We start from the raw sequence: 26,082 nt of genomic DNA, 5'->3' as shown, positions 1-26,082 counted from the left end.
CTTTTCCTCTGGGTTTATTCAGAAACCTACCCAATTATTAATGTAATTATTTTTATTTGGGTGGAATCAATTTCCTCTTGGTTATCTCCCTGTTCCTGCTACAAGTTTTCAAATTCAATGACTGATTCTGCAGGCTCACTATATGGATAGAAAAGAGCCTAGAATTGTGTTTACAGGAATAGCGCAGGTATTTAGTGGGATTTTTCAAAGCATTTATTTAACTAATTGGGAAATCAGATTTTATGTCAATGATTTCCTTGTTAGCCACCCTACCAACACTTTCATACTTTGGGGGTAGCCAGGCATGGAATAATTGAGCCATCCCTTACTGACAAGACTTACTTTAGTTTCAAGCATTTGATGAAATCACCCTTTAAACACAATGTTAAAATATTTTGATACTTGCATAAAAATTATCTAATAATTTTTATAAAGGTTTCCTCCCAGAGTTTAATCAAAACATAATGAGTGAATCTGCAGATGCTGGAAATAAATAAAAACACTAAGTGCTGGCAGAACTCTGCAGGCCAGACAGCATCTATGGGAAGAGGAAGTGACGACGTTTCGGGCCGAAACCCTTCATCAGGAGTGAAGTGACATGGGGTGGTCGAGGGGGGATAAGAAGTGGGGGGAGGGATAAAATAGAGAGCTTAGGAAATGATAGGCTGAAGGGAAATGGGCTAGGGGGAAGGTGGAGAACTATGGGAAATAAAAGAGAAAGAAAGGTAGGTCTGGGGGAGATTATAGTGAGGGGGGAAAAAAGGGAGAGAAAGAGAACCAGACTAAAATAATAGATAGGGATGGGGGTAAGGGGGGGCAGGGGTATCAATGGAGGTCTGTGAGTTGGATGTTCATGCTGGCAGGTCGATGGAGCAATACCTTATCTCCTGCCTAGGTAGCCTCCTACCTGCCGGCATGAACATCCAACTCACAGACCTCCGTTGATACCCCTGCCCCCCCCCTTACCCCCATCCCTATCTATTATTTTAGTCTGGTTCTCTTTCTCTCCCTTTTCCCCCCCTCACTATAATCTCCCCCCAGCCCTACCTTTCTTTCTCTTTTATTTCCCATAATTCTCCACCTTCCCCCTAGCCCACTTCCCTCCAGCCTATCACTTCCTAGCTCTCTACTTTATCCCTCCCCCCACTTCTTAACCCCCCCCTCGACCATCCCATGTTACTTCACTCCTGATGAAGGGTTTCGGCCCGAAACGTCGTCACTACCTCCTCCCATAGATGCTGTCTGGCCTGCTGAGTTCTGCCAGCATTTTGCGTTTTTATTTAATCAAAACATGGTGGTTTTGTGAAGATCATGATGTTTGATTCCTTGCATTTGTAACTCTGCAATATATTGTTAACTCCTGAGATTAAAATAGAAATTCAACAGCTGCTGTGTAATTTTACTACTTATGGACATGTTTCTGCTGTATACTGGAATAAACAGTTCAAAGTGTTGGAAAGTCCTGTTGCATCCTGTGTTGACGTCGATTAGTTGTCACAGATTTTTTTTTCTCCTTCATTAATGTACATCATAGGCTGAAACATCTGGGCTTTTATTTGTGATTTTGCAACTACGGAAACATGGAAAATCTTGGGTGATAGGTGTTTGATGGGTCACAATAATGTATCTTTCAAACAGTTATATTTGTTTTTCTAGTTAATGAGTTATTTCATCTAAAACTTGTTTTTCAGTAAGGCCGGCATTGGTGAAATGTTCGAGGGCCATCAGGGTCCAGTGACTTGTATTAACTGTCACATGGCTGTGGGACAGATTGATTTCTCTCATCTTTTTGTTACCTCTTCGTTTGACTGGACAGTCAAATTATGGACCACAAAGGTAAGATGTACTTTCTTGTACCCAACAATAGGAACTATGAGAATTTTGCCTGAATCTTTTCTGAGCCTACATTTCTTTACTGAGACGTGCATTTTTTTTTACTTATCATCTAATTTATAAATTGTTGGGAAAGCTTTGACATTGTTAGGTGTTTGAATACTTCGGTATTTGTTTTTTCATATTTATATCATGCTCATAGATCTAGATGCATTTTACAGTTTTTGGTCATTCTACAATGTATTGATTCAACATTTAATAAAGCAGTCAATCTTCACCTCTCTCCCTGCACCCCTGCCATTTTAAATAGTGTAGCTTAGTAGCTTCATCAAGTTTGAAGTACAAATCTTCTCATCCCAAAGACATCTGTGGATCTTGTCAGTGTGACTTGAGTCTGCCAGTACACGTTGAAGCATTTCTAACTTGGTTGCAGTGTTTCTTGATCTCTCCCTGTGGCTTTCTCTTATTTTTAAATGATACGTCTAGTGAGTGAAATCCTGCGTTTTTAGGCTGGGTGAGTAGGATGAAGAAAGAAAAACTGACAGCTTGTGGGCGAGCGAAGAAAGGAGGTTTGAAGCTGGCAAGAGTAACTGCAGGAGGTCAATAGAAGGAAATACTCCAAGCAGAAATAACTGCTTTCCCACTACAGTATTTTTTTTGTGAAAATCACTGTGGTAGTTTGCATTTGTTAAAGTAATTGTTGAAAAGGGGGTTCAAGTTTGAAATGGGTTTTGTTTTAAATTTTAAAAAACGAAAATTTTTAGAGCTTAACAATGGGATGATACAGCACAATTACTCTTGCAGATTGGCAAGCAGGAACTTCAATGTTGTGCACTCTTCATTGTGTTTCCTGCTTAGGCTGTCCCTTGGGATTGAGGATGACTTTGCTTTCACTCGTTCTGTGGGTTTTTTGCTGACTAATGAGTTCTATATGGGATCAACAGACTCGGGTCAGAGGTAGTCTAGGGGATGAATTGGTTGTTTGGGATCTTATGTACTTCCTCCTCTTTTTATATTTTACTATATTAGAACATAGAAAGCACAGGAACAAGCCTTAGCCCACCATGCCTGCATCAACCATGATGCCTGTGTAATTCCATCAGCCTGCACTTGATTTGTATTCTTGGTTCCTTCTTTGTTAATGTGTCTGTCTTAACAAGTCTGTCTCTTAAAAGTTGCTACTGTACCTGCTTCCAATACTTCCCTTGGTAGCATGTTCCAGTCAACTAAAAAAATGTTTGCCTTGCAAGTCTCCTTTGAACATTCCCTATTTCATTTTAAGATGTCCTCTGGTAGTTGACATTTGCACTGGGTGGGGGGGGGGGGATGACTCTGAGTATCTACTCTGTGCCCTCTCATAATTTTACTTTATACTTCTGTTAGGCCAACCCTTGGCCTCTAACGCTCCAGAGTAAAATATCCAAGTTTATCCAACCTCTCATTATAGCTAATACTCACTAATCTAGACAGTGTCCTGATGACCCCCCTCTGCATCCTGTCCAAAGCCTCTGTATTCTTCCTGTGATGTGGCGACCAGAACTGTGCACTATCTTCCAAATGTGGTCTAACTAAGGTTTTGTTCAGCTGCAATTTTTATACTTAGTCCTCTGACTGAGGAAGCCATGCATACTGTATGTCACTTCTGTTGTTTAATCACCCAGAATCACAATTAATATCCCTGGCATTATCGTAAAATGAGTTGTTTTGCAGCAGCAGTACAGTGCAACACAATAATATAGAAAGAAAAAAAATCAATTGCAGTAAGTATATATAAATATGTATGGTATATTAAATAGATTAAAATAGTTCAGAACTGAAATAATATGTACATTTTAAAAAAACTGAGGTGATGTTCATGGGTTCAATGTCCATTCAGGAATTGCATGGCAGAGGAGAACAAGCTGTTCCTGAATCACTGAGAGTGTGCCTTCAGGCTTCTGTACCACCTCCTTGATGGAGGCAGTAGGAAGAGGGCATATCCTGCGAGATGGGGGTCCTTAATGCCACCTTTGTAACTTTCTGCATCTTTTTATGATCTTGTGTAGTGGCCCCGGTGATGTGACCAGTTAGTATGCTCTCCATGGTACATCCGTAGAAATTTGCAAGCGTCTTTGGCGACAAACCAATTCCCCTAAATCTCCTAACGAGATTGAGCTACTGTTGCACCTTCTTTGTAATTGCATCAATATCTGGGATCGGGATAGATCCTCAGAGATGTTGACACCCAGGACCTTGAAGCTGCTCATCCTTTTGCACTGCTGAACCCTTAATGACAACTGGTGTGTGTTCCTTTGACTTTCCCTTCCTGAAGTCCACCATCAATTTCTTGGTCTTACTAACATTGAGTGCAAGGTTGTTGCTGCAACACCACACAACCAGCTCATCTATCTTGCTCCTCTACGCCTCCTTGTCATCATCTGATGTTCTGCTAACAATAATTGTGCTGTTGACAAATTCATAGAAGGCGTTTGAACTGTGCCCAGCCATACAGTCATTGGTATAAAGAGAGTAGAGCAGTGGGATAAGCACACATTTTTGAATTGCGCCAGTGTTGGTTGTCAGCCAGGAGGAGATGTTATTTCTGACACACATTGTGGTCTCTTTGTGTGGAGGTCAAAGATTAAGTTGTAGAGGGAGATACAGAGGTCCATGTTTGGAGTTTCTTGATTGAAACTGAGGGTAAGACTGTATTGAACTCTGAGCTGTAATTAATAAACAGCAGCCTGATGTAAGTATTACTATTGTCCAGGTGATCCGAGGCTGAGTGGAGAGCCAGTGAGATTGCATCCTCTGTAGGCCTATTGTGGCCGTAAACAAAATGCAGGGGGTCAGGTCCTTACTTAAGCAAAAGTTGATTCTAGCTCTGACCAACCTCTCAAAGGATTTTGTCACAGTAGATGTTTCTGCCACTGGGCAATAGTCATTGATGAAGATCACCCTGCTTTTCTTGGGCACTAGTATGATTTTGAAGCAGGTGAGAACATCCAACTACAACAGTAAGAGATTGCAGAGGCCCTTGAACACTCCTTCCAGTTAATTTTCAGAGCCCTACTAGATACACCATCAGGGTCTGATGCCTTGCACGGGTTTACCCTCATGAAGGATGTTCTGGCATCGGCCTCTGAGACAGAGATGACAGGGTCATCAGATGCTGTAGAGGTAGTTTCATTCTTTCTTTCTAAGCATGCATAAAAAGCATTCTCATCTAGGAGTGAAGCATCACTACCATTCATGATGTTAGGTTTCTCTATGTAGGAAGTACTGGCCTGCAAACTCTTCCAGAGCTGGTGTGCATCTGATTCCATCTCTGTCCTCCATCAATTTTTTGCCCATAAAATATCTTTTTGTGGGTTGTACCTGGACTACTTACATAGTTTTGGATGATCAGTCTTGAATGCCACAGATCTAACCCTTTGCAGACTGTGAATCTCCTGGTTCATCAACGGCTTGTGGTTTAGGTATGTCCGGTATGTTCTTGAAGGTACTCATCCATACAGGTCTTGATGAAGCCAGGGACAATTGTAGCGTATACATTTAGACTTGAAGATGAATCCCTGAATATTGTTCAGCCCACCGACTTTAAAACAGTCCTGTAAGTGCTCCTCTGCCTCCCTTCACTATATCATACCTGAGATGCACTTCTACTGGTGGTGAGTGTGGAGATGTTATTGCTAATCTTTACTAACTGGGGTCTGCTAGTAAGGAAAGCAAGGATCCAGTTACATCGGGAAGTATTGAGGCCTAAGTCTTGGAGCTTAGTGATGTGTTTTGAGAGGATGGTAGTTTTAAATATTGAGTTGAAGTCAATTAAGAGCATCCAGATGTATGCATATTAATTGTCCAGTTGTTCCAGAGTTAAGTGAGGAACCAGTGAAATAGCATCTGCTGCTGACCTGTTGTGATGGTAGGCAAATTAGAGTGGATCCAAGTCACTCCTCAGGCAGGAGTTGATATGCTTCATGGCCAACCTCTCAAACCTCTTCATCACAGTGGATCTAAGTGCTACTGGATGATGGTCTTTGGGGCAGTTACCACATTTTATTGGGCATTGGTATGATTGTTGCCTGTTTGAAGTAGGTACTGGATTTCTGTTCATAAATGTGATTATCACTTTACAAATTTGAATACCAGTTGCTGAAATTCCAAGCTATGTGTGGCGATTTTGAATGCTGTCTTCAGTTAGCTTTCTAATTCCAGGCTTGAACAGAGTATCTTGAGAAATCCATCCTTTACTAGTCAGCAGAGAAGTATCAGTGTTTGCCATTTTTGAGGGAAAGAAAATGCCAAAAAGTCCTGACCCATCATGTTTTTGGCAATGGTCTGCAGAGAGTAGTTTTGTGGTATGTGTAGCACTTAGACTCATAGAAACATAGAAAATAGGTGCAGGAGTAGGCCATTCTGCCCTTCGAGCCTGCACCGCCATTCAGTATGATCATGGCTGATCATCCAACTCAGAACCCTATACCTGCTTTCTCTCAATACCCCCTGATCCCTTTAGCCATAAGGGTCATATCTAACTTCCAAACTAGCAAAATGATGGCTGACAAAGGCATTCCTGACTCTGCCCTTTGTTGTTTTACTAGTTTGACACCCTAGTTTGGGTATCTCTCTCAGCACATTGTTTCCTTTTCTTTGTCAGATGCATTGATTTTTCTCACATCAGAAAATCAGACTGATCATTGCTTTTTGTGTGTCTCATTTCTCAAGCTAATTTGTCAAGAATGCATTGACTTAAAGAACAAACCTCAAAAAAAGTAACCGATGCAGCCTGCACGTATTTTTGAATGTTTAGTTATGGTTAACCTGAGTCCACTGTTTACCAAGCTGCAAAGTATTTCTCTTGATTTGTAACCACTGTTTATAGAATCATTGTCATGCTATGATCAGCATGTTGTTTGAAAATCTGTGGAAGAGTCTAGACACTTCTGTTGCAATTGGAATAATCTGAATGGCAAAAGTGATGCTTCTATTCTAAAAGAGGGGCAAGAATCAGCCTGTTAGTTACAAACTGATCAGTTTATCCTTGATGGTGGGGAATGGGGAAGTTTCAGAAGCAAGTGAATGTGATTTGATGAGGGTGTGGGTAGTGAATAGGGGTGTCATTTGTAGAGACAAGTTTCTGTTAATAAAGAAGGGTCAGTTAGCACACACATTAGAGACTAAATATGCTCAATTAACCTGCACAAATTTTATGAGAAGTAATGGGGCAATATGACAAAGTAAAGGGGAAAGTCGTGGATATACATGGATTTTACGGTGTCTGCCCAAGTGCCACATAAAAGATTGTTTTAGCAGAGCTGTGGGCTCATACTAAAAGAAAAGAAATTAGCCTTACATTTGCTTTTTAGATGGTGAAGGTGAATGATGGCATTCCCCAGGAATCTCTGCTGGTTGTGTGATTATATACTAATGACTTTGACATGGGTGTGTAAGGTAAAATTTTCATAATTTGCACAGATCTCCAAACCTGGAATTGCTGTTATAATAGGCCCGAGGAGAAGGTACAGTAGGCTATAGGATAACTGGATGAGTGGCAAATGGAAAACACAGAAGCACGTAAAATGAAATGATCTGGCCTTGAAAAGTAATAAAGATAGAAGGCATATGGAAGACATGGATACTAGAGCATGGGGGATTTTTCTGAAAAGGCATCTTCTATTTAATCCATAAAAAGAGCCACCTTAGCATCTACAGTAAAACTCCAAGCTGGTATCCAGTTTTTCAGGAATCCTGATGGTCCGACACCTAGCTCATTTATTACTCTGGAATGTTAAATGAAGTGTGATAAACAGTGGAACATAATAGACCATAAGTGAATGTAGGCTGACGTGTGGCAAATATAATTTACTACAGTGGGGGGGGGGGGCAGCTGAGGCCACTTCCCAAACTGTGGAACAGGAGTGCAGTCCGAGGCAGGTCAGGATCCAGAACACCAGTGGTCAGTAACATCAAAGTGATGGAGCCATGGTCTAGAGTGTTTGTATATTTCACATTCTCTTTAAACTTGACATGTTCATTGCAAAATTTGCTGTGGAATATGTTTTTAAAGATTAAATAAAAGTATGCTTGGCTTTTTAAAGGAGTAACTGACAGGAGTCTATAAAGTTTGCTTGTCTGAAACCACCAGAGCCCCTAGGGTGCTAGACTATTGGAGTTTTATTTGTACCCAGTTGATCTCTCTGAGAATCTTGTATGTTTCAGCAAGCTCATTTTTCCATTTTGTAAATCGAAGTATCAATGAGCTCAGTTCCAGGTTTGGCAGGTTGGATATGTTAGCTATTTTTCTTACCACGAATGCTGCCTGATCTGTTAAGTGTTTACAGCATTTTCTGTTTTTAATTGACTATTAGCCTAACCTACTTAAATCTCCATTATTAAAGGTTGTCTACTTGAAAGGTTAACCCAAGAATCAACCAGGTGAACTTTTACTGAACTGCCTTCAATATAATCCATGCAGCCAGAACTGCACCTGTTGTCTCCCCCATGCTCTTGCAGACATCAAAACAGGAAATGCTGGAAAAGGTTAGCAGGTCAAACAGTATTTATGGGTAGAAAAGTCGTTGATCTTTCAGCCTGAAGAACAGTTAACGGAACTGAGTTGAAAACTTCCCTATTTTTATACTGCATCCCCTGTGCAATAATGGCCACTGTTCCATTTGCTTTCCGAATTACTTCCTGTAGCTGCCCACAAGCTTTTGGTATTTCATGTCTGAGGACTTCCAGGTTTCTCAGTACTGCAAGCTTCCATAATGTTTATCCACAATATTCTGTTCTTTTTTTATCTGCATTAAATACTACTCCCAGCAAGCTGCTTTACTGTCTTTCTTGAATTGTCTGTAGATTTGGTTGGTGCACACTGTTCCTCCTAGATAATATACATTTTTTTAATAGTTGCTTCTGGTACCATCTCACTGGCTGCATCTTCATCTCTCTTGACTGTTTGTTAGCAATCCATTGTCATGCTTAAGGTTCTCTAGGTGCACAAACCTTCTCCATGATGCCTTATCCAAAGTATTTTGGGGTCTTTAGTCATGGCCGATCACAGTTACCTTGACACCATTGCATTCAGTTCTGGTCTCCACATCTTAGGAAGGATGGAAAGAGGGTGCAGAAAATATTTAGTGAAAAGGTTAAACACATTTTAGTTTTGTTTAAACTGGAGGAGATGAAGTTGTCTTTGCAGCATAGAAGATTGAGGGGAGAGCTGGCAGTGTTGTATAAAATTCTGATGGGTTTGGATGGGATGTATAGGGAGAAGTTGTTGATCGTGTGAGAGATGGGGGACACAGATTGAACATAATGGGCAAAATATGCAGGTTGTTGTCAGGAAGTTCTTCCCTACACAAAATACATGGGTAAATTGGAAGGTAATGCAGTTTGGGATTTCTGAAATAATTTGGACTGGCTCTAGAGCAAAAGTTATTTGCTGGACTTTGGAGAAAGGGTGAAGCAATGATAATTGGTAGATATCCCTACAAGGAGCTGGCATGGATCTTCCTGCAGGTTAATTCTATGATCATGTGACTTAATCTTGATGGAACGCGCGGGATGCAGTGGAAGCTGCTGAGTTCTTTGGCTGCACAGCTCTCCCTAGGTTGGAGACCCCTCTGTGGTAATAAGCTCAGTTCCGGTGACTAATGCTGAACTTGTCACCATTGAGAAGCCTCTGAGCTAGGGAGAGGTGTGTATTCAGACAGGGAGCGGCAGTGGTTTGCATCACATCCAACTGGTGATTATCAGTGAGACTGTAGAATCCAGGCAGTCTGACGGCAGGTACAGACAGTGAATATTTAGACTCCACGATCTCAGCTCTATAATGAATCAGCATTCTGCAAGGCAGCACTAAGTGAGCCACCATAATAAGATCAGGAAAATAGCAGTTTACTTTACAACTCTTTAGTTAAGACAGTAGCGTTGTGCTGGGCACAGAATGCTATGTATCAGAGCTGCTGCCTCATAACTCCATCAGTGTGTGCTTGTCTTGATCTCCAATTCTGTCCAAATTCTAAAGGTCCTCCCTGTGGCCCAAGTGTGTTTCCTTGATTTGCCTCTGTTTCCATCCATATTTCAAAGATTGGAAGGTCAATTGGCCACCACACTATTGCCCCTAGTGTGTAGCTGAATGGTATCAGCTTTGTGTGGGAGGGCCGTGTTGATGGGGAATGTGGGGGAGAGTAAAGTGGGATTGGTACAAATGGGTGCTTGATGGTCAGTATGAACTTGGGTTGACGAATCTGCATGAATCTTGCACATTTGGTTCATTTAAGGCCATAAGCAGTTACATTTATAAGAATGTAACTCAAAAGGATAACATGTAATTTACAAAGTTAACCATTGGATTCTGAAAAATTAATATCATATGCTGATCTATCTGACTACCTACGGTACTATATGAAAAGCTCCATTGCTTTTGGATGGTAGTTCATGATTTTGATCGGTCAGTTGAATAATACAAGTGTATAACACTAGTTATTCAAAGTCTTTGACGTTTCTGCCCTTGGTTGAGGTGGCAGGAGAAGTAATAACTTGATACTTACATACTACCAGGATAGCTTAGACTTATATGCACAGGGTGAGTCCCTTCATGTTTAATGAGTCAAAAACTATAAAATTGTGCCTCTGGTGCAAAAGCCATATGTGTTCATTTTTAAGTGTGGTGCGTATTCTGAAGTGCCTGTGTGTGAAAACCTTCTTGTGATAATGAAGTGGTAGAAGGTGTTGGGAAGACTAAAAAGATTAATCTGATCTGAAGTGTGGTGCAACAATTAAAGACATTCAATGACATTGTCAATGTATACAAAAATATCCCTGTTTTAGTTTTCCACTAAAATGACAATTTTGCCCTCTGAGGAAGGCATTTCCTGGTGCGAGAGTGATTGTGTTGGTTTGGGGGAAGCATGAGTTAGCATGTGCCTTTGAATGTGTGACGGTTAAGGACAGAAATATGGGAGAAGCATCTTTTATTCAAGTATGTTTTTCTTGGGAGAGAATGACAATTATTAGCAGTAGCCAGTATGTTGGTCTGTGAAGTTAATTGTTTTGGCTCTGATTGCTGGTTTGCCCTTGCAGCTGTCCGCATTGTAGATGAAATGTCTGGAGTAGAGATAAGTAGAGCAGGTAACATGGCCCCTGGGGAAACTGTTTGCCTCAATTTGAACAGTTCTGCTGCACAATATTTCTTCACTAGATGGCACTCTGTATCTATAAAGCCAAGTTATTGTCTGGAAGTCTGTAGTTAATTCGCCTGCGTGCTTCACTTAAAGCAGGTTTACCACAGTTTGATTCATTTGGACATGTAGCCTCCTACTTGTCGTGAATGAATTGTGAGTTGGAAGCCTAAATGTCTACCTGTCTGCGGCATACTCATGAAGCCCTTGTGGATTTTTAAAATTATATTATTTATCTTACCAGGCAGCTGTTGAAGTTACTCCCACCTTTACAGACTTTCATCTCATTGGTTTATGACACTTTGAAAATGTGCAAAGTTTTTAATTAGACTTGCCAGACAGCCTCGGGCAGTACTAGCGCCACAAAGTCGTCTTGCTCTCTCTGCCTTACAGCACAACAAGCCTCTCTACTCCTTTGAAGACAATGCAGACTATGTCTACGACGTCATGTGGTCACCAGTGCACCCTGCACTATTTGCCTGTGTGGATGGGATGGGACGATTAGACCTCTGGAACCTCAATAATGACACTGAGGTAAGGAAGAAGTTAACCCTTTATGATTTAACTTTTGAAAAATTTATTTTGGAGTAATTGCGGCCATTCAGTCATTGAATGCAAATGTAGGATCTTCATTGCACAATTCTGTACTTGTTAATTTTAAACTACAAGATTTCACCCAGGTATGGGATATATACATTTGCAAATTATTTAATTCCAATCTTGCTTGTAAAAGATCAGGGAGATATCACATTTTTAGATTAAAGCTTGTTTTGATTACTCTTGGATGTTTTAATTTGTACATTATGTAGTAATATCACAGCACTTTGGAACTTCATCATTGGTTTTGTTTACTTGTAAGAAAAATCCAAAACACTTACTTACAACCTTACCTTTTTTTTGTCTTGCTGATTTTGGGTCACAATAAAGCAGTTCATTCTTCTAAGCCTGACATTTTCCCCCACTTTTATCAATATATAGTTCACATATAATTTTGTTATTTAATGCAACTCAAAAATGTGGGCAAGTCATTTCAAGCTGGACGTCAACAGATTGGAGACGGAAAAAAACCTTTTGAAGTGTCCGCAGCAGGAAGCAGTGCAGCCTTTTTAATTATGAGTTACACAGCTGCAGGATATGAGTGGAGGAGGTTTCTTTCTGCAGCAGCTATGTTTTAGGAGGAGGTTGTAGTGCTGTCAGGTATATTTTGTGAAACTCAGTAATTGACCAAATTTAGATAAATTTATCATGGTATGATTTGGTCATCTCCCTGTTGTAGTATGACTTTCTTAGTGAAACTTGTATATTTAACCTTTTCATCTCAGTTTGGTACCAGAATATCTCTCCAGTTGCTTCCAATATTTGAATGTAAAATGGTTTTATAACTACTCCCAATTTTGAGTTAGTTCAGCTCAAGTAAATACATTAGTGATGTTTTAAGATGCTTGCATTTGGTGTATTTTGAGAATTTAAAGTTAAGATACTGGCTCTATATGATTTGATCAAATACCACCTTAATATTATAGAATTGTGTCTATAGGAGCCTATGCTTCTAGGTGCGTGCAATTTACTTGCAAATTAGTTGCTCGACTAGATCAAACAATCCCTATAACTAGTTCCAATGTTCAGTAAGGTGGAGACTGATCCAGTACCCCTTCCACATTTCCACCTAGTCCCTACACCCTCGGATTCCACTGGTGTGCTGAATCCTTTAGTGTGCAAAAAAGATTGAACTTCTCCACCCCCGCGATGATCTCAAAGCTTAGCAATTGTCTGTGTAAGGGGTACCGCCACAAATGCCTGCCATCCTAGCCAATTCCCTTTCCTGTCTTCTACATTCGAGTAGAAAGTACTGGAGCTTGAAAGCCCAGATGAGAAAATTAAAGAGCAATGTCTTTCCACGGCTCTTAGGCTTCTAAGCTCAACACATCTTTCACATCCTTCCAGATGGAAAGCAATCACCTCTTTAACATCCCTTTCACTTCACTAAACCTCTAATTCCACCTTTCCATTATTGTCACTTCAGCTTTTCTTTTTGCACCACCACGCTTTGCACCATTCTGCTTTTCCCCCATTACTATTTATTGTTGTATTTGTTATTACCATGTGTACTGTAAGTTTCATATGAGCCAGGAGTGTCTTCACCGCTGGTGTTTATGACAGTAAACTAATCTAAACTTGCCTTCATCTCAGTCTTACATGCCCTAAAACCTTTAGCTCAAGATAACTGACAAAATACTGCTGAAAAATCAGGTCAACTGTATCTGTGGAAAAAGAAACAATTAAACAACAAAACAATTTGCAATAATCAGAAACGATTAATATCTGAGGTGAAATGTTAGCAGTTTCTCTTTCTGCAGACTGCCTCATCTGCTGAGTTTTATAGCATTTTCTATTCTTTCAGATTTTCAGCATCTGCAGGTTTTATTCATTTACCTTTTATCCTGAAACTAAACAGGCAAATCTTAGATTCATGTGCGAAGGAAGCAGGAGATGCTCTACATCTAGTCTGTCAATCCTTAGAATATCTTGGAGAGCTTTCAATCTTTTTAAACCCGTCTTTCAGTGCAGCAAGAATCGATCCAGTGTGGTCGGTGTCGTAAAGCACAGAAATGACCCCTTTGGCCTACTACATCCACGTAAGATGTCCGTTTCCTATCTATACGAATCACATTGTCCAACACTCAGCCTGTAGCCTTCTCCACATACTGCTTAAATATTGTGAGTGCATCTATGTCGACCAGGCGGCAGTGTGTTCTAGGTTACAATCACTCAGGAAAAAATACTTCCTACATCCTTTCCCATTCTTCTACCCCTTAAAAGTTTAGGCTTGAACCTATACCCTGGTACAAGTATCTCTGCAGTCCAGTCAAGCTTCTGCTCCAAGGAAGACAAACCCAGCCCAACCAATTTCTCCTCACAGCTGAAACTCTTCATCCCAGGCCACTTCCTGATGAACCTCTTCTGCATGAATCTCCAGTATCATCGTATACTGCTTCTAGTGTGATGAACAGAACTTTCTGTAGTCAGCTTGGTTCCTATTTATAATTCCTGTTGCACATCAGTAAAATCTACAGATGGATATAATGAAAACATGTCAAAGATTTTAATTCATTATTTTTATAGTTTGTCGCTGCTTTTGACCACTGGAATCGTGCAAGTCTTTTTGACAAGAGCACTGATTGGCCTCCAACTCTGAAGCACCACTTGTTTTATTCATTTTCTCTTCCAGAGAAATGTGACTTCAGCTAAATATTCTGATTAAATTATGGAAGTATTTCTGAGAAGATCACAGAAAAATTTGGATAGGAATTAGAATTGGATTTAGACTTGGGAATCATCACTGCCTTACATGATGTGAAATTTGTTATTTTTCAGCAACAGTATGATGCAAAGACACAAAATTACTATTAATTAAAAAGTAAGTAGTGCTTAAAAAAAGAATAATGAAGTAGTGTTCATGGTCCATTCAGAAATCTGATGGTGGAGGGGGAAAAGCTGTTTCTGAATCATGGAGTGTAGGTCTTCAGGCCCTGTACCACCTTCCCTCATGGTAGTAAAGAGAAGGGGAAATGTTCTGGATGGAGAGAATTATTATTGATGGATGCCACCTCCTTGAGTCATGGAGGGTTGTGTCTGGGATGGAGCTGTTCAGCCCATTTATATTCTGGGCCTAGGTTGTGATGTAACCAGTCGGAGTGCTCTCCTCCATGTGGCCTTCATGATTGCACCGCGTTGGGTCCAGAACAGATCCTCAGTACTTTTCCCACCTTAAAAGTACTTCCAGTCTTGTATATCATAGAAATCAAAACTTGCACTGTGAACTGCAGCGTGTTGTCAAGTAAGTGCCAATATAATAAATTTTAAAAGTAGGCTTTTGTTAAGATTGTCTGCTCTGAAAACTATTAATTTTAGGTTGTTAAGATATTGTTTCTTAGAGCATGGCATGTTGTGATTTGTGAAAGAAAAACTGACAAATTTAACGGATCTCGTTGTGGGTATAACTAAGAGTAGGTAAGGAGAATCAGAACATTTTAAATGCATTGGGATGTTTAAAAGAGATTCAATCAGACAGGAGTTCACTTGATTGTGGTTAATGAATTCTTGCGAGTAATAAACCGAAGTAGGAATAAAACAGATGATTGGTTTGGCAGACCGCAGTCAGTTAAGTATTAAGGATCTGGGTGACAGGAGAGTGTCACGTATCTGACATTGCTGTAATACTCGGCTGGTGGTGAACGGAGCTTGAGGAGGTGACAAGGAGTCTGCAAAGGGATATTAAAAAGTTAGATTAAAAGATGACCATGTACATTGTGGAAAAACATAAGGTGATTATCAGATTTAAACTAGTTTTGTAGGGGGATGAGAACCGGAGTGCCAGAACAGTTAGTGGAGAGGTTTTGGAGGCAGATGTTGGTAAGACCTCAGACAAAGCCGATAATCAAAAGGTTGAGCATGGTGCGAGTAGTATCCTGAGCTGCATATATTTCAATGCAAGAAGTATTGTGGGAAAGGCGGATGAATTCAGGAAACGGATCCACTCATGGAAATATGATACTGTAGCCATTAGTGAGACTTTGTTGCAGGAAGGGCAGGACTGGCAGCTCAATATTCCGGAGTTCTGTTTTTTTTTAGACGTGATAGTGCGGGAGGGTTTAAAGGAAGAAGGGTGGTGGTACTAATTAGGGAAAATGACAGGGCAGTGCTCCGTCAGGACTGACTGGAGAACTCAACTAATGAGGCGTTATGGGTGAATCCGAGAATTAAGAACGTCAACGGCACGACATTACAGATCACCCAACAGTCTGAGGGATTTAGAGGAACAAATTTGTAAGGAGATTGCAGACTTTTGCAAGATACATAAGGTTTATATAGTAGGTGATTTTAACTTTCCACATATTGACTGGGACTCCTGTACTGTAAAAGGATAAAGTTTGTTAAATGTGTTCAGGAAAGTTTCCTTTATCAGTATGTGGATGTCCCCATGAGAGAGAGTGCAATTCTGGATCTGCTATTAGGGAATGAAACAGGGCAGGTGACAGAAGTTTGTGTAGGGGAACACTTAGCATATTTTCTTTGAAACTGATGGCATTGTGGTCACTGGATGCAAAGAGGTATCTGGTCCGTAGATTGAGATTCTAAATTGGAGAAAGGTCAATTTTGATGGTATCAAAAATGATCTGGCAAATGTGGACAGGGACTGGCTGTTTACTGGCAAAGGTGTACCTGGAAAGTGGGAGATCTTCAAAATTGAAATTTTGAGAGTACAAAGCTTGCTTGTGTATCAGAATAAAAGATAATAACAAGTGTAGGGAACTTTGGTTTTCAGAGGATATCGAGGCCCTTGTTAAGGAAAAAAAAGATGCACAGCAGAAATAGGCAAGTAGGAACAAATGAGGTGCTTATGGGGTGCAAAAAATGCAAGAGAACAATTTAAGAAAGAAATCAGGAGGGCTAAATGAAGGCATGAGGTTGCTCTAACAGACAAGGTGAAGGAGAATCCTAAGGGATTCTACAGGTATGTTAAGAGCAAAAGGATTACAAAAGGCAAAATTGGTCCTCTGGAAGACCAGAATGATAATCCAAGTGAGGAGTCAAAACAGATGAGGGAGATCTTAAATACATTCTTTGTATCTGTCCCATAAGCAAATACAGATGCAGTGTCTATAGAAGTGATGTAAAGCAGCATCAACTTTTGGACCCTGTACAGATTACAGAGGAGAATGTGTTTGCTACCTGTAAGGCAAATCAGGGTGGGTAAATCCCCAAGGCCTGACAAGGTGTTCTTTTGGAGCAAGTTTAAAAATTGCCAGTGCTCTAGCAGAGATTTTTAAAACATTCTTAGTGACAGGAGAGGTACCAGAAGACTGGAGGAAAACCAGTATCATTCCACTATTTTAAAAAGGCTCTAGACAGAAACCAGGAAATTATTGGCTGGTGAGTCTGACATCAGTTGTGGGAAAGTTATTGGAAGATATTCTAAGGGAACAGATTATCAGCATTTGGATAGACAAGAAATGATTAAGGATAGTCAAGATGACTTAGTGCATGGTAGGTCATGTCTCATCAATCTTAGATTTTTTTGAGGAAGTTACCAGGAAAATGGATGAAGGGAAGGCAGTGGATGTTGTCTACATGGACTTTAGTAAGGTATTTGACAAGGTACGATTTACAATACCAGTTAACCAACTAGGAGTGATGCTGTGAGAACTATCAGTCCGTAAGTAATTGGAGAAATAGACCATCTGGTCTCTCGCTCAGGCTCTACCATTCATTGAGATAATGGCTGGTCTTGTACCTCAGCATAATTTTGCAGCACAATATCTACATCACCTGCTTGCTTAAGTGTCCAGAAATTTATGAATTTCTGTTTCCAATGAACACAATGACTGAATCTCCACAGTTGTCCAAGAAGGAGAAATCTAAAGATCTGAGTGAAGAAGTTTTCCCCTCTTCTAAGTAATTTATCCCTCATTCTCTATCTCTACCCTGAGACCTTGGATTCCTTGGTCAGGGTAAATGTCCTGCCAGCAAGCTTCAATGAAATCTCTGCACTAAGACTGCTTGATCAGTCTTCATATGGCAAACCTGCCAAATCTGGACTTACTCCAGTTAATCTTCACTGCACCTTCTCTATAGCAGCTACATTCTTTATTGGGTCAGAAGATCAGAACTGTACATGACGCTTTGACTGTAATCTCGTTAAGGAATTCTACAAATTGGACAAGTTTTTCTTATTCCTGAGGAAAGGACTAACTTGTAATAAAGGTTAACGTGCCTCTTTTCATCCCCTTTGCTGCACATGTATGATGGCCTTCAGAAACTTGTAGGTTCACACTGCCAGTCTCTCAAAATGAAATACAATCTTGCATTATGTGCAGCAGAGTAGGTGACCACACATTATTCTGTATTCCGTTTGCCTTGTTCTTGCTCATTTGGATTGTCCACAGCCCCACAAAGCCTCATTTTATATATTCCTTTGCATCCACAACAATGTCACCTGCAAATCTTGGAATTTGACATTTCACCTCATTGGCCAGTTTGCTGATCTAGATGATTAAATTAGATTTATTAGTCACGTACATCAAAACATTCAGGGAAATGTGTTGTTTGAGGATGTGCAGGCGGGGGGCAACCCACAAGTGTCACCATGCTGCCTGTGAAACAGAATTGCCGGAATGTTCTGTAGAATAATACACAGCCAACATACAACAAGACAGACTCAGCACCAATGATGCAAACTCCTTCCTGTGTTCCCCCCCCCCTCCTCAACACACTTCCCATTGGGGATCACTGGTGGTTGGGCCTGCTGACCGCAGTCCTTAACCTCAATGATCTCAAGTCTTCATCAGCTGACACCTGACCTCCGTTGGATTTCAACTGGACCTGCCTTCTGACCTCAGATTCCCCCTTCCTTCGAGCTGCTAATTGACCCTGGGGGTCTCCTCCCCCTCAATTTGCCAACTGACATCAGGAGCCACCATGGACCTGCCAGGGCCCTAACTCCCCATTCCCACCCTGGACCTGCCAGGGCCCTATCTCCCCATTCCCACCCTGGACCTGCCAGTGCCCTATTCCCTCAATCCCACCCTGGACCTGCCAGGGTCCTATTGCCCTATCCCACCCTGGACCTGCCAGGGTCCTATTGCCCTATCCCACCCTGGACCTGCCAGGGCCCTATCTCCCCATTCCCACCCTGGACCTGCCAGGGCCCTATTCCCCCATTCCCACCCTGGACCTGCCAGGGCCCTATCTCCCCATTCCCACCCTGGACCTGCCAGGGCCCTATCTCCCCATTCTCACCCTGGACCTGCCAGGGCCCTATCTCCCCATTCCCACCCTGGACCTGCCAGGGCCCTATCTCCCCATTCCCACCCTGGACCTGCCAGTGCCCTATTCCCTCATTCCCACCCTGGACCTGCCAGGGTCCTATTGCCCTATCCCACCCTGGACCTGCCAGGGTCCTATTGCCCTATCCCACCCTGGACCTGCCAGGGCCCTATCTCCCCATTCCCACCCTGGACCTGCCAGGGCCCTATTCCCCCATTCCCACCCTGGACCTGCCAGGGCCCTATCTCCCCATTCCCACCCTGGACCTGCCAGGGCCCTATCTCCCCATTCTCACCCTGGACCTGCCAGGGCCCTATCTCCCCATTTCCATCCTGGACCTGCCAGGGCCCTATTCCCCCATTCCCACCCTGGACCTGCCAGGGTCCTATTGCCCTATCCCACCCTGGACCTGCCAGGGCCCAATTCCCCTATCCCTCCCTGGATTTGCCAGGGCCCTATCCCCCCATTCCCACCCTGGACCTGCCAGGGCCCTATTCCCCTATCCCACCCTGGACCTGCCAGGGCCCTACTCCCCTATCCCACCCTGGACCTGCCAGGGCCCAATTCCCCTATCTCTCCCTGGACCTGCCAGGGCCCAATTCCCCTATCCCTCCCTGGACCTGCCAGGGCCCTATCCCTCCCTATTCCCCTATCCCACCCTGGACCTGCCAGGGCCCTATTCCCCTAGCCCTCCCTGGACCTGCCAGGGCCCTATCCCTCCCTGGATCTACCAGAGCCCTATCCCTCCCTAGACCTGCCAGGGCCCTATCCCTCCCTATTCCCCTATCTCACCCTGGACCGGCCAGGGCCCTTTCCGTCCCTGGATTTGCCAGGGCCCTATTCCCCATTCCCACCCTGGACCTGCCAGGGCCCTATTCCCCTATCCCACCCTGGACCTGCCAGGGCCCTATCCCCCTATCTCACCCTGGACCTGCCAGGGCCCTTTCCGTCCCTGGATTTGCCAGGGCCCTATTCCCCATTCCCACCCTGGACCTGCCAGGGCCCTATTCCCCTATCCCACCCTGGACCTGCCAGGGCCCTATCCCCCTATCTCACCCTGGACCTGCCAGGGCCCTTTCCGTCCCTGGATTTGCCAGGGCCCTATTCCCCATTCCCACCCTGGACCTGCCAGGGCCCTATTCCCCTATCCCACCCTGGACCTGCCAGGGCCCAATCCCCCCATTCCCACCCTGGACCTGCCAGGGCCCTATCCCCCCATTCCCACCCTGGACCTGCCAGGGCCCTATTCCCCCATTCCCAAGCTGGACCTGCCAAGGCCCAATTCCCCTATCCTGCCCTGGACCTGCCAGGGGCCTATTCCCCTATCCCTCCCTATTCCCCTATCTCACCCTGGACCTGCCAAGTCCCTATCCCCCTATCCCTCCCTGGACCTGCCAGGGCCCAATCCCTCCATATTCCCCTATCCCTCCCTATTCCCCTATCCCTCCCTGGACCTGCCAGGGCCCTATTCCCCTATTCCTCCTTGGACCTGCAGGGCCCTATCCCTCCCTGGATCTACCAGAGCCCTATCCCTCCCTAGACCTACCAGGGCCCTATTACCCTATCTCACCCTTGTCCTGCCAAGTCCCTATCCCCCTATCCCTCCCTGGACCTGCCAGGGCCCTATTCCTCCATCTCACCCTGGACCTGCCAAGTCCCTATCCCCCTATCCCTCCCTGGACCTGCCAGGGTCCTATTCCCCTATCCCTCCCTGGACCTGCCAAGTCCCTATTCCCCTATCCCACCCTGGACCTGCCAGGGCCCTATCCCCCTATCTCACCCTGGACCTGCCAGGGCCCTGTTCCCCTATCCCACCCTGGACCTGCTAAATGACCTCAGCCCCACAGGCCCACCGACCTCGGGGGCGGGTGGGGGGGGCAGACCTGTCACTTCCTTAGAAAGTTCAATTTATTCCTCTCCTTCCTTTCTGTCCAAGAACCAGTTCTCCATCTGCATCATTACAGTACTCCAGATTTTGTGCTTCCATCTTAAACCAGCTTCTGGTTCAGAAACACATCAAAAGCACTCAAGAAATCCACGTACACCACATCCCTCTTAATCAGATTATATCCTGAAATAGCTCTTAAACTCTTAAAGTTAATGTCAGCTTTTTTCTTGATTAGTCCATATTGAATCTGTTCAATCCTTTTATTATTGTCAGTGTGTTATAACTTCTGTTTTAACTTCCAGCATTTTCCCTCCCATTGATGTTTGGCTACCAAATCAATAGTTCCCTGTTTTCTCTCTCATATAGTTCAAAAATAGTCAGGGTGTGTTTGCCACCTGCAAGAACAAATGTGGGATCTACAGAACCCTGCAAGGTGACACCCAAACCACTATTGTTTTTAAAACCACTTCTATCAAAATTCAGGTCCTTGGAATACATAAGCTTTTTAGCTCATCAATTCTTTAGCTCTAATTTTTTTTTGATGTATAGTTATTTCAGTTCATGCTTCTGACCCCTTTCCAATATGTATAATGGCATTGATTCATTATTGTCACATGTGCCAGGATACAGTGAAAAGCTTCTCTTGTGTAGTGTTTATACAGATTAGATCATTACACAGTACATTGAGCTAGAATAAGGTAAAACAATAAAATGTAAAGGCTACTGAAAAGACAAAGTGCAGGAATTTTGTGTGGCTTCTACCATTAAGACAAACACAGGGTAATTGTTTAATCCTCTGGTGTTTCCTATTCCCCAATGTTTGTCTGTAAGAGGCAGCATTTGTCTTGCCACTCTTTCCTCTTTCTATTTCTAAAAACTTGTATCCTCTTTTGCTTCTGTTCTGTATGTATTTGTCTTTTACCTTGACTAATTCTTTACTAAGAACACGCCTGCTTCTCACAAGCATCATCAGCATTGAACCTGGACCCACAGGGGCTGGGCAGCAGTAGCTCTAACAGCTGTGCTATGTGCCATCCACAGCAATTATTGCAAAGGGTTTACGAGTCAAGTTGTTTGTGGGTCCAGTTTGCTAGAGGGTTGGAGTACAAATATAGATCAGTCATATTGGCAGCATCTACAATATTTTGTGGAGCTTTGACTTGATGGCTGAAGAAATGCTTACCTCTGAGGGGGTAGCTTAAATTTAGCAGATTCCTGCAATAAGATTTTTCCTTTGAAGAGAGATTGAGTAGAATATGTTAACTGACAAAAGTTCAGAATGACAGTTGGCTCACAGAATGTGCAGGAATTAAGGATGACGAGCTCCTAAAAGGCTGAGTTTTGTGGCTTAGTTGCAGAGTTTAAAAGTAGGGAAAAGTTGCTGAGCACAATTTGAACCTTGTGAGAAATTACTGAGGTGATTGTAAATCTTTGGACTGCTTTATTCCAAAAAACTGTGGATCATTCAAAATTTGTACACTAGGAGAATTGGGGATTATGGAAACAGGTGGGAGAATGGATTGAGTTGTTCAACTATGAACAGCCTGATTGGAGGAAAAGACAAGAGAAGCCTTGAACCCCCTATCCAGTCCTTCCAAGGACACAATTTAAATCCCAGCTACAGCAGCTTGAACTGCAATATCTTCTGTTACCACAAGCTTCCCAAAATGGGATAACTTCTCTTTATATTGTTGAGTGTCAAAATTCACAATCAAAACTGAAGACAAATTTTTAAATGTGATCAGAATGTATTTGATAGAAAATCCCTTTGTAACCTGTGAGATAAATAGTTCAGAGCTATTATAGTGCATTTTAGCAACACACACAAAATGCTGGTGGAACGCAGCAGGCCAGGCAGCAACTATAGGAAGAAGTACAATCGACATTTCGGGGGGGTTCCAGCTCAAAATGTCAACTGTACTTCTTCCTATCGATGCTGCCTGGCCTGCTGTGTTCCACCAGCATTTTGTGTGTGTTGCTTGAATTTCCAGCATCTGCAGATTTCCTTGTGTTATAGTACATTTTAGGTTGCTTTAAATGTTTGTCACTGCATTATGTAAAACAAGATGTATTAATTACAATTTAATAAATTCAAATTAGCACCAACATTGCTGGTCATTTATGTTCATCCCAATTTGTTATATGCAACGGTTTTCTCTTTTTTATAATGTGACTTATTTGGAAGATGTTGCTTGAATGTTCAGGTATTTTTTAATGGCTGTTCTCTTTCGTGTATCAAATACAGGTTGATAGATCTCTGCCGAGGTTTTCACGAGGGACAAGTTTGGTCACAGCAGTTTGAAAAGAAAGGTTTATAATTTATACAGGCAGCCCCCAGGTTATGATGGTGTTTTCATTTCTAAAACCAAAAAGGTGGAAATAAATTTTTAAAAATCGTCATGTGGGAGAGGAGCACACAAACCGCTGTGCCAGGAGAGTAAGCCGGTACAGGGAGAGCAGCTGCCGGCTGACTCGAGTGAACGAGTGACTCTGCTCAGTACTCAGCTCTGCTCGGCTCAGCTCAACCCCTTGTGGTTTGGGGGATGAGGTTTGTGTGGGAGAGAGAGAGGCAGCACGTCAAAGCGCTGGCAGAAGATGCTTGCAGTCCCATGGTAGAGAGAAAAATCCATCCTGCTGGTCTCCCAAATGCTTGTTAGAATGAGTCCACTAACAACACTGGAGGTGGGGTGGGGGGGTTGTGGAATCTGCAGTGATGAAGCAAAATAACACTGTAGACATTTTATTTACCTGTTTGCAATTCACTGGATACATTTAACTTACTTTTGAATTCAATCATGAAAACTTGCTGCTTAAAGAAAGCTAATCAAAAATGACCTATATTTCTCATAAAAACATCATTTTAATATTATTTCATTTTAGGTGCCAACAGCCAGTGCAGCAGTGGAGGGAACCTCTGCACTAAATAGAGTTCGATGGGCATCAACTGGCAGAGAGGTGGCAGTTGGAGATTCAGAAGGACATGTATGGGTTTATGATGTCAGTGAGGTAACTAACAAACATTTCTTTATAATGTCTTTGAAATCATTTTAGTAAGTCTGATTTCCTGTTATTTGTACGTCTCTGAATTTCTGACATTTCACATCTTAAGTCTTGGAAAAGCATTTTTACACTTGTGTTCTACTCGAATACAAAGGACAAGTATGTTTGCATATACCCACACCAAGTTTTTATATATGCTGATTTAATGCCACACTTTATGTACACACTTCTGACAATCAGCTATGACTACAGGTTACCACTTGCTCTCTTCTTGGGCAGTCCCTCTGGATTGAGGATGGCATTTTGGCTGAGCTAGCTAATGAGGATAATGTGGCAATTGCAGACCCTTCAACAGTGTAGATAAAAATGGCCTATGAGACAGCTTTTGAACTGGTATCCTATCACTATAATACAGGGCTCCTGTAGAACCTCCTTGCATGGCCTCGAGGTCTCTCAATACTAGTCCAAATGCTCTTTCTCAAATTTGAGAATTGAGGATTGAGGTTCCTGAGAATCAATAGGAATGTTGCATTTCACAACAGTAATCTCTCATTCGATGTCAGCATCAAAGAGCTGATTATTGACTTCAGGAGGAAGAAGCTGGAGGTCCGAGAGCCAGTCCTCATTGGGGGATCAGAGGTGGAGAGAGTCAGAAACTTTGAATTCCTCAGTGTTATCATTTCAGAAGATCTGTCCTGGGTCCAGCAAGTAAGTGCCATTACATAGAAAGTAGGGTAGCACATCTACTTCCTTAGAAGTTTGCAAAGATTCAGGGTGTCATCTAAAACTTTGACAAACTTCTGTGGATGTGTGATGCAGAGTATATTGTCTGTTTGTTTCATGTCCTGGTATGGATGCACCAATGCCCTTGAACAGAAATACGTACAAAAAGTAGTGGATACAGACTAGTCCATCACTGGTGAAGTGTTTCCTCCCCCCTCCCCACCACCATTGAGCACATTCACGTGGAGCGCTGTTGCAGGAAAGCAGCATACATCATCAAGGACCCACCTACCATTCAGGCCATGCTCTCCTTACACTGCTGTCGTCAGGAGGAAGGTGCAGGAGCTGACACCACCAGGTTCAGGAACAGTTATTACCCCTCAACCATCAGGCTCCTGAATCAGAGGGGATAACTTCACTCGCCCCATCACTGAACAGTTCCCACAATCTACAGACTCACTTTCAAGGACTTTTCCATCCCATGTTCTTGACATTTATTGCTTATTAATTTGTTATTAATATTATTTATTTTTTCTTTCTTTCTGTATTTGCACAATTTGTTTTTTGCACACTGGTTGTTTGTCCGTCTTGTTGGGTTTGGTCTTTCATTGATTCAGTTGTGTTTCTTGTATTTACTTGAATGCCAACAAGAAAATAAAATTTCAACATTGTATGTGGTGATAGTAAATTTACTTTGAACTTTGTATGCATTGACTATATCCTTGAACCCTAACCCCAACCCTATTTTTAAGAGGAACAAAACACAAAAAGCTGGAAGAACTCAGTAGGTCAGGCAACGTTTATGGAGAGAGATGAAGAATTGACCTTTCAGGTTAAGACCCTTCACCTGGCTGGAATGGAAGGTGGAAAAAGCCAGAATAAGAGGGTGGGAGGGCGGGAAAGAGAATAAGCTGGAAGCTGACAGATGAAGCCAAGTTAGGGGAAAAGTAGGTGGGGGGGGGAGGTGGGAATGAAGCGAGAAGCTGCAAGGTGATGGGTGGAAAAAGTAAACGGCAGACGAAGAAGGAATCTGTTAGCAGAGGAGAGTGGACCATGGGAGAAAAGGAAGGAGGAGGGGCACCAGAAGAAGGTGTAGGGTAGGTGTGGAGAAGACAAGGGGTAAGAGGGGAGCTAGAATGGAAAAGGTGGTAGTTTCAAAATGACCAGAAGTTAGTGAAATCAGTATTCATGCTGTTGGGTTGGAGAGTACCTAGACAAAATATGAGTTGTTGCTTCTCCAACCTGAGACTGGCTTCACCGTGGCAGTAGAGAAGCCCATGGACTGACATGGCAGAATATTAATGGGAAGTGGAATTAAAATGGGTAGACACCAGGAAAGCCCACCTTTTCTTGTGGAGAGAGCGAAGCTGTTTGATGAATCCATCCCCAGTCTATATCGGGTCTCTTTGATGTAGAGGATATAAGCTATTTCTTAAGAATTCATTCTGTACATTTTTTTTAAAAAGATTCTGCTTTTCTCTATTCTGACATATGAGGCCATTTCCTTTATTGGCTTCCAACAGATGAATCTCATCACCACCCCCACCCCACCAACCTCACCATATCCTTGCAATTTGTTCTTTATTACATGCCCAGTAAATTTCCTCTCATTCTTTTACCACGTACATTGTGGTACTTTTATAG

At 42.6% G+C, this 26,082-nt stretch overlaps 1 protein-coding gene across 3 annotated transcripts in view; it reads left to right on the top strand.

Moving 5' to 3' along the window:
* The window catches only part of LOC132395679 (cytoplasmic dynein 1 intermediate chain 1), a 205,188-nt gene that overhangs the window by 173,672 nt on the left and 5,434 nt on the right, over window positions 1–26,082 (top strand). For all 3 annotated transcript variants that reach the window (XM_059972584.1, XM_059972585.1, XM_059972583.1), the window contains 3 exons: window positions 1,692–1,836; window positions 11,394–11,534; window positions 23,596–23,721. In XM_059972584.1, coding sequence (XP_059828567.1) covers window positions 1,692–1,836; window positions 11,394–11,534; window positions 23,596–23,721 — 412 coding nt within the window. The remainder of the gene's footprint in view (window positions 1–1,691; window positions 1,837–11,393; window positions 11,535–23,595; window positions 23,722–26,082) is intronic.

This window comes from Hypanus sabinus, chromosome 6, assembly GCF_030144855.1.
Source record: "Hypanus sabinus isolate sHypSab1 chromosome 6, sHypSab1.hap1, whole genome shotgun sequence".
Lineage (NCBI taxonomy): Eukaryota > Metazoa > Chordata > Chondrichthyes > Myliobatiformes > Dasyatidae > Hypanus > Hypanus sabinus.
This window is presented reverse-complemented; position numbering and strand designations above follow the sequence as displayed.